Source organism: Babylonia areolata, chromosome 8 (assembly GCF_041734735.1).
Source record: "Babylonia areolata isolate BAREFJ2019XMU chromosome 8, ASM4173473v1, whole genome shotgun sequence".
In the NCBI taxonomy this organism is placed as follows: Eukaryota; Metazoa; Mollusca; class Gastropoda; order Neogastropoda; family Buccinidae; genus Babylonia; species Babylonia areolata.
The window spans coordinates 22,471,078-22,483,402 of record NC_134883.1 but is presented as its reverse complement, the minus strand read 5'-3'; the positions used below and the strand labels follow the sequence as shown (position 1 = coordinate 22,483,402).

The 12,325-nt window shown below is 41.9% G+C and overlaps 1 protein-coding gene across 6 annotated transcripts in view; it reads right to left on the bottom strand.

Annotated features, from left to right (window-relative positions):
• Positions 1-1,031: 1,031 nt before the first annotated feature.
• Positions 1,032-12,325, bottom strand: part of LOC143284656 (E3 ubiquitin-protein ligase HUWE1-like) — a 108,045-nt gene continuing 96,751 nt past the window's right edge. For all 6 annotated transcript variants that reach the window (XM_076591557.1, XM_076591562.1, XM_076591560.1 and 3 more), the window contains 12 exons: positions 12,038-12,195; positions 11,415-11,528; positions 10,766-10,959; positions 9,814-10,110; positions 9,469-9,654; positions 8,857-9,066; positions 7,418-7,693; positions 4,564-4,834; positions 3,949-4,063; positions 3,284-3,583; positions 2,721-2,911; positions 1,032-2,197 (listed from right to left, as the gene is read on the bottom strand). In XM_076591557.1, coding sequence (XP_076447672.1) covers positions 2,095-2,197; positions 2,721-2,911; positions 3,284-3,583; positions 3,949-4,063; positions 4,564-4,834; positions 7,418-7,693; positions 8,857-9,066; positions 9,469-9,654; positions 9,814-10,110; positions 10,766-10,959; positions 11,415-11,528; positions 12,038-12,195 — 2,415 coding nt within the window. In that variant the 3' untranslated portion in view covers positions 1,032-2,094. The remainder of the gene's footprint in view (positions 2,198-2,720; positions 2,912-3,283; positions 3,584-3,948; positions 4,064-4,563; positions 4,835-7,417; positions 7,694-8,856; positions 9,067-9,468; positions 9,655-9,813; positions 10,111-10,765; positions 10,960-11,414; positions 11,529-12,037; positions 12,196-12,325) is intronic.

Sequence of the window (12,325 nt, the reverse complement as noted above, 5' to 3'; positions counted from 1 at the left end):
GGTTTTCATTAAATGAAACTCTGCTGACTGGCCAATATTTAACATTTGTCTTTGGATGAGTATCTTCTGTGAGGAAGGATATAAATGACAATAGCGGCAAATGCATCAGTAGCAGGCAATATGGAGCATAACTTAATATCTAGGAGTAAAACTTGAGATCTAGGAAGAAGTGAAAAATTATGCTATAATTTGTTCAGTTTGAAGCACTGAAAACATGTATTTCCAATGCCATGTTTATCCTGAAACTACTGGCCACAAAATCATAAGGAAACAAAACCAAACCACCAAAAATTAAACTAGGAAAAGCCCAAACCCATCAGAATGTTTTATTAATATATCTGGCAATCTATTTTAAAGTTTATCATCCTTGCTAGATTTTCCAAACAATGAACAGAGATTAAAAAAAAAAAAACAATCTGTGGAGACAGATACAATGCTGAAAAATGTACCTTGCTGAAAATGTGGACTCTTCTCACGTACACACAAAGCCAGCAACTGAAGAAAAGATCATTCTGTGATGTCCTTTCGTGTGTGTCCCAAACACTGACACTGGTCTGCATGGTGACTGATGTTCAAAGTGTTTTGTTGCATGCTAGTATTCTTTTGAAAGTCACATGGCATTTCAAACCCATCTTCTCAATGTAGATCTTTTATTTTCAAAACTTCACTTCCTCAAACAGTCAATAACAGTCTGCATGTATGCACCAATCACCATGGAGTGTAACCATGGAAAATATACAAAAAGACCAGAATCTCAACTTTTTATGTTGTATAATGGAATCCTAAATGTTACAATGGAACAAAAATAACAAGTTGAAAAAAGAAGAAACTACCAGCATTACAAAATCGCTGAAGTATAATGTTTCCTTATATATGTTTTTAAACTGAGAAAACAATACAGTATGTACAAATTACACAAATTATTGAAAAATCTAATAATATACTTTAAAAAAAATGCACTGTATATAAGGAAAAAGCAAACAAATGAAGACAAAAATAAGAGAAAAAGCACTGAAATCAATGACATTCACACATGTAAAAGAAATTAACTAAATATAGAGAAAAAACACTAATGGTAATAAAATTAAAGTGACATTCAAAGACATGAAATCAATCATAATTACTGAAAGAAAGAATAGTACGGTGCACACAAACCAAATCGACATTTTGACATCAATGAAGGTCATTCAATCACATCAGCTGATCAATATTTTCCTGGTTGTCAATCACAAGCTTGCATCCAGTCCAGTTGCCCCTAACACAACCTATCAGTGCCCTGGCCAAAGAAAGATTCTAGCGTGAAGCTGAACACACAAAGTGCATATATTCATATAAATGCCTCTACCACTGGGCTACTGTCAGCTGGCATCAGTGGTGGTGTCCGACATTTTATGTTTCTACCACAAAGCTGTATAATCAGTGGATTAGTCACTATACCAATTAAACTGGAGCTAAAGGACCATGTGTCTGGATTTTTCAAAGGCATTCACACACAGGATCACTGCCTTTAATCAGAATTTCACATGACAACAGTAGACTTGAATGATTACAAAAGAACAAAAAACAAAAAAAAAAAGGTGGGGTGGGGGGGGGAAGAAAAAGCTCCCTCTACATGAAGATAGTAGCAGCACTTGCCCTCACTTAGTAAACTTCATATCCAACAACATTCGAAGCACAACATTTTCCAGTTTATCACTTTTGACACCAACAAATACCAGAATGAAACAACTAAGTCTTGTGATATTTTCAGCAACATGTGCCCACAAGGTTTCCTCTGTAGACACTGTGAACAGCAGCAGGAAACATGCCCACCCACCCCCACACACACAAACACACACTGTTAACCATCAATGGAACTCATACAATCCTGGCGGCCTCTTGCTTTCTGTCTTGCCAACATGTCACTTAGTCACCGCATCACACTGACACTACATGGCTCTTGGTGCACGTGGGACAGCCGTCAACTGCATAGTGTTGTGTGTGAGAAGTGATGGGGAAGGGGGAGTCAACACTGGGAGATGTGGTCAGTCAGCTGGACACAGGTCAACATGATAGTGAGATGCCTGCTTTCATCGAGGAGTCTTGTGTGAGTCTCTATGCCAAGCCAAAACCCTCGGAGCACTCACTGACAGCCAGCAACAACATCTTGCGCAGCTTGTCGTATGTCTCGTAGGCTGGAAGGTCCAACTGGTTGAAACTGCAGAAGAAAATCCAAGTTGCTCAGTTTTTAGTTTTACAGTAGTAAGAAGGCAGATATTTCAACTTTTTGTCATGTCAGTGGGTACTTACCGGAAGGGAAAAGTACTTGATACATTCCCTTGATATCTATGTATTCTTAATTTATGCACATCTAAGAACCAAAATATGACAAACTGTCTGCATATAAAAGATACTGAAAAAAAACCCACCTGACCTGGAATCCCATAAGACATGAATGAAACAATTTCTGAAATGTAAGTAACTAGCTGGATCGAATGGCGCCAGACAAGAACATGAGCAGGAATAAAATTCATAGGTATTCATTTATAAGACATTCACCCACTTGCCAGATATGATTTAAATGTCACTCCAAGGGTACATAATTGCCACATAAAACAAGGTATTTAATAAACAAAAAAAGAAAAAGAAAAATGACACTGCAAACTCCCCTCATTCTGTCAAAAACACAGTAGTCATAACTAGACACTAAGATGACAATGGACAGACAATCTTAAGCTCACCAGGTGTGGGCAGAAGGCAGGCGATCAGTGGACCGGTCGTCACGATGTATCTGGAATTTCTGGTGGCCGTTCATGCCTTCCAGGGTAGCAAAGCCTTGCAGTGGCACCTTGGATGTGCCCGTCACAAACTGCAGGAAATTGGCACGCTCTGCTTGGTCAAACGAACGCAGTGCCCGCCAGAACCACTGGATCTGAAGACAGAAAAGTAAACATCTTTATATTCTGTGGTTTTATCATAGATAATCTGGAACTAAAAATGCTGCTGCTCTTAACAACATTAACTTTAGTGAACATTGAATATAGTCAGCAAGTCTAACATTCATAACTTTAGTAAACATTAAATACTGTCAGCAAATCTAACATCTGAAAATCCAGATGCTCATTCCCCCGAACCCTCTCTTCCCAATATCCTCAGGACTCTCTTGGACAACTGGAACATGTACTTACGGTAACCTGCCTTCCCACCTCATCTCAAAATGGTTAAAAAAATTGCTATGCTACCATACTGGCTGAAAAACCAATCATCTCTCAGTCCTCACCAGCCATTCCTGTACTGTGCTTACCTGCAAGGAGGTGGGCTGGTACTTGTGGTACTCTGTGTTGGCCTTGAGGTCGTCAATGTCAATGGTTGGCAGGCCTGAGATCAGCAGCTCCAGCTCCTGTTCTGTGAAGATGCCCACCAGTTTCTTGGGGATGATGTCGTAGAATCCCTCCAGGAAGGCGTTGAGCTGCTGGCGGATGGCGCCTGTCATCTTCATCTGGCACACCAGCTTCACATACTCCCTCTTGTTCTCCTCTGTCACAGCGATGTTGCTGCCATTCTCTATCAGGTCCCGTGTCTCCCTCACACCAAACTCCTCTACCTGTTCACAGGAGCAAATCCTTGTGTTTATGTACAATACAAGGTTAGCAATAAGTATATCCATTTTTTAAAAGATGTTTAATATATATGTGATTACAAAGGTTACAATGAAGATCATAATTTATCTCCATAACAATGGTACTTGTTTTTCACAGTGTATCGAATACAATTATGATTATGTTTGAACCATGGCCCTAAGTCCTGTAATGTATACTGCTGGTGGTGTTTGAACCCTCAGGCTTTCAATACATTAGTCCGTGACACCAACCACTTTTCAGAGACAGCTGACATTTTCTATGCTTATTTCATAACATTCACCTGTTCCTAAAACCTATCTTCTTATGTAATAAAAACCAAAGTACACACCTCAGCAGAAAAGTTGAGATCACCCAGATCAGCCCCCATATCTGTGATGTCATTCTCAAGAAGGAAGACCAAGCTCTGATAGAACTGGATATCCTCACATTCCATATCAGTGTACCTGCAACCAAACATGAACATTATAATACACATTATGAAAAATAAAAATACTCTGCAGTAAAGCAGTAAAATATATATACAATTTCAAGAAGCATCTGAATTAAAAGAATACAGTATGACATATGATTAGCATGTCACATATTAATAGAAATTTTGGTAAACCAACATTTTATGTATTTTGTTTGCCTTTTACCATCTCCCAAATTGAAGTGAAGCGTCACAGTGTTTGTGGCTTTTCTGTTTGCATTAAAACATCAATATTTTGAAACATATAATTACACTACACACAATCCAGTATTGTTTACATTGTTATTCTATGATCACACATTCTATGATCACACATGGGATGTCAAATCCTGAACTGCATGAAAGGAAACATCAATACTTTTTTCACTTAACTGCAATATTCTGTTTAAAATCACAATTCTAATACAAAAATAATGCACCTATGGCACAGTCAGAAGACGATGAATGCAGGCAGAGCAAGAAAAGCAGACTCACTTGACATGCAGTCCCAGTACATGTTTGTAGAAGGAGCGGGTGAAGTAGCACTCCAGCAGTTTGTTGTCATAGATGGCCTTGGCGATGATGCGGCCCACAAACTTGAAGTAGCTGAGGTGGTTGGAGTTGAAGTGAGAGGAGGGGTTGATGGTGTAAGTGACACCGTCGCGCGGGTACCGCTTGAACAGCACGTAGTTTTCATTGAAGATCTCACGTGAGATGATGAGGTACCACTCACGTAACAGTCCTCCAGCATCCTGACCCTCCTCACCTGAGACACATACACTAATATTTCACTTCTGTCCATGGTCAACTTTGTTAACATTGTCTTTATGATTAACTTTTATCTCCAAATAAATACCTGGTGGCACCTCATCAGGCATGAGATTGGGAAACTGTGATCGAGTCTGAAAGGTGGGGGCCTGGGGGCTGCAGAAGGCCCCCAGTGGGGGTTCATGGGGTAACGCCCCTGGTGAGGCTCTGGGGGCAAAGTCCCCATAAGCTGAAGGTTTTTCTCAATTTCAAACCATGAAATCTGCACTTGAGGGCCACCAATGCCTCAGAGGTATTCCAACCCATAGAAGACAAAAACAGTTCAGCTCTTCCTAAAGTGTTTTTACTTTCAAACCAGTAACTATGAGCCTTGGGGACATGATTTGAAATTTCAAAATATTCTGTGTGTGTGTGTGTGTGTGTGTGTGTGTGTGTGTGTTTCCAATGCTACTCTGTGTGTATGTGAGAAAGATAGAGACAGTCAAAGAGAGACAAAGAGATTGAGAAGGGGGAGGGGGAAAGAGTAAAAGTTCGTATGTGTGCACGTATCACTGTATGTGCACTACAACTTGAGTGAGTGAGTTAGAGAGAGGTGTCTTGTCTTGGTTGAGGAAGGAAATGGGGAAGTGGAGTGACTGGAGGGAGGAGGGAGTGGGTAAGTGACTGGTTAAACCATATCACTATTTCAGCAGTCAGGGATTCTTAGCTAGTACCAGTGGTCAGTGTCTTGGCTCAATGCCAAAGTTGCCACAGTCATTGACAGTGGTTTTATTCTCCATTAAACTCTGCGAGAGTGTGTGTGTGTGTGTGTGTGTGTGTGTGTGTGTGTGCGTGCGCGCGCGAGAAAGACAATGTGTGTGCACACGTGAATATGCGTATTATTAAGCTCTGTGTGATTGTGAGCACTCATATTTGTGCACATGTGTAAGTGTGAAGGAGAGAGAGAGATAATAAAAAAACAGAGTATGTGCATACGTGTGTGCTTCATGTGATTTTTTTTCCAAAGTAAGAGTGTGAATGTGTGTTTGTGTTTGTGTGCACGCACATTCAATTCAGCTCTAAGTCTCAATGTGCATGCATGTGTACCTTTGGTAATCTGGCTAGAGATCTCAGATCAAAATAAACTGACTGTGCCCAGTACCACAGCATCCACTGTGTCAGAAAAAGCACCGACATCCAATTGCTACAAAGTTTCTGTTTCGATGGCATCACTGTTACTTGTGCATAATGGGGCAAACATTTGCAGCTTTTGCTGAATGAACAGAGGGTCAAGCAGATATACGCATGGCCCTAGACGCTTGACAGGGATGGGGATCGTGCGCACCGGCGTTAATATGTATCTGTGCGTGCACGCACGTTTGTGTGTTTGTGTGTGTGTGTGTGTGTGATCGACTGCATGTGTGTGCATGTGCGCGCGTGCGTATGTGTACTTCGCTTTTCACAGTGATACCAATGCGTGCCATGTAGAGATCGCCTTCTGTTATCAGACATTTTGACAACTTCAATTGACTGTTAGGAAACCTTTTGACTGATTTTGGTGCTCTGACAAGTCACTGGATCGCCTCTCAAGGGGTCAACAAACGATGCTTTTCAAAGAGCATTTCATTTTCATTTTTGACAGGTCATTGGCAAACGAAATGGAACAGCTCATCGGCTTTTCTTCTTCAGAAAACAGACTGTCCGTTTTTGATGTAAATCTGAAAACAGATTTCCGTGCCTAGACTGAAGAGTTGCACCCATACAATCTGAAACCAAACACACTTACCCTTGCCCATGGCGTCAATTTTGTGAATGGTGTCGCCTACCAGTAAAGTTATTTCTTGTTCTTCACTTGTGTTTTCACAGTCTCATCTTGCCAGGCCCAGTTCCGCTTATTTTTCACTCCTTTATCGATCCCAAAAATCTTCTTTTCCTTTGTGAGTTTTCTCATTTTGTCGATGATTGACAACGATCGATGAAATAAGGTATCTTTGCAAGTCGTGAAGCCCGCAAGCAGAAGTTGTGTAATCGAATAAGCTGAATGATGACAGAGGAGCAACGGAACACTTATTCTCAATTTTTCGCTTATCCAAACATGGTACATTTTGGCAAACGAGGTGGGCCTGTTTTGTTGACCAGTTGGACAACGTTCGCTGGTTGGTAAAAAAAAAACCCAACAACCTCACCCTTCACCCCCCACCCTTGATTTCCTCAACGGATTTACACAATCTCAAAAATGGTATCTGGAGTCAATTTTCGGTCGAAAATCAGACTAATGTCGGAAAAATCTCATGCCTGCTCATTATAGACTTTTTACTGTCATACATGTAAAATACTAATTAGAAAGAGAAATGGAAAATTCAAAGACAGTTCTGAAGATTCCACACCAGCTCTTTTCCCATGCAATCTTAATTTCAAAACCAAAATTCAATTTTAATGACTTTTCAAAATTCTCAAGAAATTATTTCAAGTCAGTGAATTTCAGAGGCCTTGATAGCTTGTAATTCAAGGGCTTGCAAGAGGTTCTAAGATTCATGTACCATAGCAGGACCGGAAAATAAAGGCAGAGGCACAGAATCTTATACACAATCATCTATCTCACCTTCAAACACAATGTAGAACCTCTGCTTCCATTCTTCTGGAGTGCGGCGGAAGAGCTCACGGAAGGAATCCTCAAAGACATGTTCTCGGCGCACATGTACAGGCAGGTCTTCTCGCCTCATGCCTTCTTCCATGCGCTCCAGCTCCTGGCGGAAGTAGCGCCGTTTGACATCAAAGTCCAGCATGCGGGTGTGGTCCACAAGCACAGAGAAAGGTCCATCGGCCAGAGGCAGGGTGGACTGTCGCAGGATCTGGTTCAGAACCGTCCTGTGGGTCTCTGTCATGCACACAAACACACAGTCATTTTCTTGTCCAATCTATTCATGCACTTTTTGAAAACTGCATGTGTGCACGTGTGCAAACTAGCAAGCATGCCTGCCTTACAACTCTGAAAATCAATATGAGACTGGGAGAAAAAGGGAAATATACTAAAACCAAGATTCATAACATGTGTCACATCTCTGTTCAAAAGAAAACGGACCATTTAAGTATAACATGCTGTCTGCTTACTGAAGTTTTTGTGCGTGCGTGCGTGCGTGTGCTGTTAAAAAGTCATTGAGGTTATTCATTAAAATTTGGGCATATCTGAAACAGCCTGTCTCATTTGTTTGTTCTCAAGATTTGTTTTAAAATGTATACATTATCACTACTTTCATTACTGTTGCTATAACCCAGCTGACCACAAAGGACCATATCCATTCTTTCACCAGGGATACAGGATGACAGGTTTTACAGGACCACATATATACTTGTCTGCATATTTGCACGCTCTACATTTTGAATTATTCAAATAAAAGGCAGCAGAATAGTTAAGGCGCTTATCTGCCAATACAATGTCCGTGAGGGTTTGTTTTTTTATCCCGATTTTGCCCCTTCTCCCTAGCTTGACTGGAAAATCAAATTGAGCATCTAGTCATTCATATGAGATGATAGACTGAAAAAGAACCCTTGGCAACATAAGCATTGCTTTCTGGCAAAATTCTTTGAAGATGATCTACTGTGGTAGGCACACAAATATATATGCATGCACTCGAGGCCTGACAAAGTGTGTTGGGTTATGCTGCTTGTCAGGGATCAGCTCAGCAGATTTGGTGTAGATCATAAGAATTTGTGCAAATGCACTGACAACTCCTTGAGAAACTGAAACTTAACAACCTGATAGTATCAAGTGTGAGGTGTAAGCAAAAGTTAAAAGCAACAGATTTCTACTAAATGGAAACTTTTTAACACAAGTAACCCTTAGGTTTGACTTGAAAAAAACAACATATGTATGCATGCTGTGTGACTGTGGAAACTACTTGCATGGATGACTGAAGCAGTCAAGGTGGGGGATTAACACACAAAAGAGAAAAATTCCAAAACATATTTAGATAACAAAATGTGTGGCATGAAGGAGAGATCTGAGTAGACACGAAGTAGAGACAAACACACGACACTTACCAGCAAACTTGAGGAACTTCTGTGTATCAGGAGGCAGGTGAGCAATAGAAGCGGCCGAGTTTTCTCTGGTGATGGAGACAGTGCTGGTCTCCACAGAGGCAGTGGAGGGACCAGGAGAGGGGGATGGGGGAGCCATTTCCACATTGAGATGAGCCATCTGGTCCTCTCGGCGTGGAGTTGAATGGTCACTACGTTTTGACTCTTTTTCTCCTGAAACAGTGACAGTTGATGATGATCTGGCACATCATTTCTTTTTCCAAAATATTTTCTAATGTCATACTCCTGTGTCTCAAAATTTTCAAGAGTAGAATGTGTTCATGCCAATGTCCAAAAAACCAACAAACAACAACTGAAAGGTAATCCAAAAAAAGAAAAAAAAGTTATTCCATACATGGCAGGAATGCACCTTATCAACAGTGAAAAAAGGGTAACAGAACTGGGGAAAGAAAGAGAGCCAAATGAAAAATAGTCTTGCTACCCATCACTTCCACTTAACAGATCTGTACACTGGCATCATAAAGTAAAGTATTGATCTGACCCTGCTACCCACCACAGCAAACCCAGCAGCCCTAAAAACTTGCGAGAGGCCTCAAACCTAACAGCAAGCCCCACCTGCATGCACGATGAAGAAGGCTTCCACAGCAGGCTGCAGGATGAGCACAGCGTGATGATCCGGGGTGCGTGCCAGCTCCTTCAGGCAGTCACCCAGCATGCTCCACAACTCGTCCAGGTTCAGCTGTTCACTGAGGCGTGGCAGCTGGGCTTGTTCCTCTTTCTTGTCTTTGTCCGAGCTCGGTCCTGAGGATGAACGACATAGATTGTCATTAACATTGTCCCCTGTCTGAACTCCAACACCTGCATAAAAAGTGAAATTATTGCACCAACTGACACACTTCATTTCTCAAGCCCAATTTACTGCCCCCACATCGCCTCCCCCCCTTCCTGCCTGTCACTCACCAGGTTGGTCCACTTCCATGGGGGTGTCAGTGGGTGCGTCAGCTCCCTGACCAGCACCAGACCCTCCTGCCCCTCTCTCCTCTTGGTCTCCTCCAGAGGCAGGTGCTGCATTTGCCCCCTCCACGTTCTCACCAGACTCCAGGGCAGGCCGCAGACCCAGGGCAGCCAGAGCGTCATTGGACTGGCGCAGCAGGCGGCGCGAGGAGGGTCGCTGTCGCACCAACTCCATCAGACCTTCTGCCTCAGACTCCAGCTCCCCCATGGCCATGTCAATGATGCTGGCCAGCTCTTGGGCACCTGTCACACCACAAACATCACAGTGTTCTGTTGTATTTTACAGTATTGTATTACTCGCCGTCGCAACAAATTTCTTTGAGTGAAATTAAGGCTGCTCTCCTTGGGGAGAGTGCATCACCACAGGGCAGTACCCCCCATCCCCCAGCTGTTGAACAAGTTTTCTTCATGCTCTATCAGCTCTCAGAGATAAAGGTTGGAATGTAACTTCCACACACACACACACACACACACTTGATCGTAACACACTCCCACCAATTCATTCACAATGCACTCACACATACTACACACAGGAAACAGGTCACCTTACACCTTTGCCCTTTCACTCACTGTCACACTCCAATACCAATACACACTTCACTAACATCCCACATATATGAGGATCAAGGAGTCTATTTCTTCTTGCCCAGTAAACGTTTCTGCTACGACTGAGAAAAATAGATAAGCGTGTTGTAATTGGATGTACAGTGAATGTCATAACACAAGAATCCTTGTGCCTTATGACATGCGCTGTACATCAGCACCATAGTGAAGGGCTGCACAATTCAACAGGTGTAGTGCATTCCTTTTTCTTAAAAAAAAAAAAAAATTAAATAAATGTTGTAAGATCTATATTCTGAAAGTCTGGACAGTTTCATCCAATTTCCTGAGTACATACTTCCTCTGCCACTCTTTCTCTTGGAGGCAGAGCGGGCAGCATCCCTGAGCTGGATGATGACTTTGAGAATTCGCAGGAAGAAGTGCTGGCTGGAGGTTTTGTTGGTCAGCTGGGACATGGATGGCAACTGTAACTCTCGACCAGATTTGATTTTGCTGGGAGCGGATACCACAACACTGCCTCCTCCAGTGAATCTGCAAACAGTACCAATCATGATTTTGTGTTAAGTTGACATCTTCCAGTACCGTAATTCTGACACAACTGTGTTGAGATATCTAACAATACTGTCATTAATCTGCCATTAAGGCTATTGCCTATCTGATGGAGACTCTTTAATACAGATGAGGATGTATTATACACCCAGTTAGGTTCAATATATTTACCATGTCCGACTGATACAAACCAGGCCAATCTGTCTACTCCTCTTGGTCAAAATTTCACAGCAACTCAGTGATAAAACACCTCACTAATCTGCTAGCCAATCAAACGCCATTTCCAGCTTGAACTGATTACTCATTTACAATGGCCACCATTTCTTAGACCAACTATCACCCTGCTTCCTCCAAGGACAGTCTGCAAATTTTACAGAGGGGAAATATTTGACAGGTGGTTTTATCATTTTTTTTTCTTCTTTTTTTTAAACTCTCACCTGTCAGCTACCACTCCTTTCACTTGCTGGGCAGAGCTGGTCTCTCCATCACGGGAATCTTCTGAATCATCCAGATGCTGGGCATTGAGGTTTCTCAGCTCCTCCAACAGTGAACTGAAACATTACCAGATACAGCATAACCAAATGCTATGATTTTTGTAAAAAAATAAAAAATAAAACAACCCAAAACAAACACACACACAAAGAGAGATAGAGAGAGAGAGAGAGAGAGAGAGAGAGTGTGTGTGTGTGCACGCACATGTGCCCCTTTTCCCAATGGTGGTTTGCACTGAACTCATTGACAACACAGTTAGGACTGTCTGTCAATACTTTTCTTTCTTCATCCTGCCTTAATGACACACAAATGAGTGATGATGTATAATATTCAATGCGATTTCAACAGTCTGGAACAAATTTTAAAAAGTCTGAGATTGCCAGAATATCTGGACACAACTGCACGAGCACTCATGTAAAATACCAACTGTCATTCCAGTCACTTTGCCAAGCAGCTGGTAACTGGTACATTTTTTCTTCCTTGAAAGGAACTTTTCAAAAGGGTAATAAAAAAAACAACAAACAAATAAATAATTTAAAAAGGGGGCGTATTGGGTAGTGTTACTGACCAGATATGCTGCCTGACAGTGAGTCCCAGAGTACGAGCCCCTTCCAGCAGGAGGGCCAGGATGGTGTGACGCGTAGCGTTGTTAGCCCACGACAATTGCAGCAGTAGGCTGGTGGCATCATCAAGACCCTCCTCAGAACAGGCCTTCGATGTCAACACCTGCGTACACAAACAGTTGTCCACTCAGCCGCCAACACTCAACTTTGCTCAGACGCAACTTTTTTTTTTTTTTTTTTTTTTTTGTCCTTAAATGAAGTATATTTTTTCCATACTTATCCACCTAGATAAG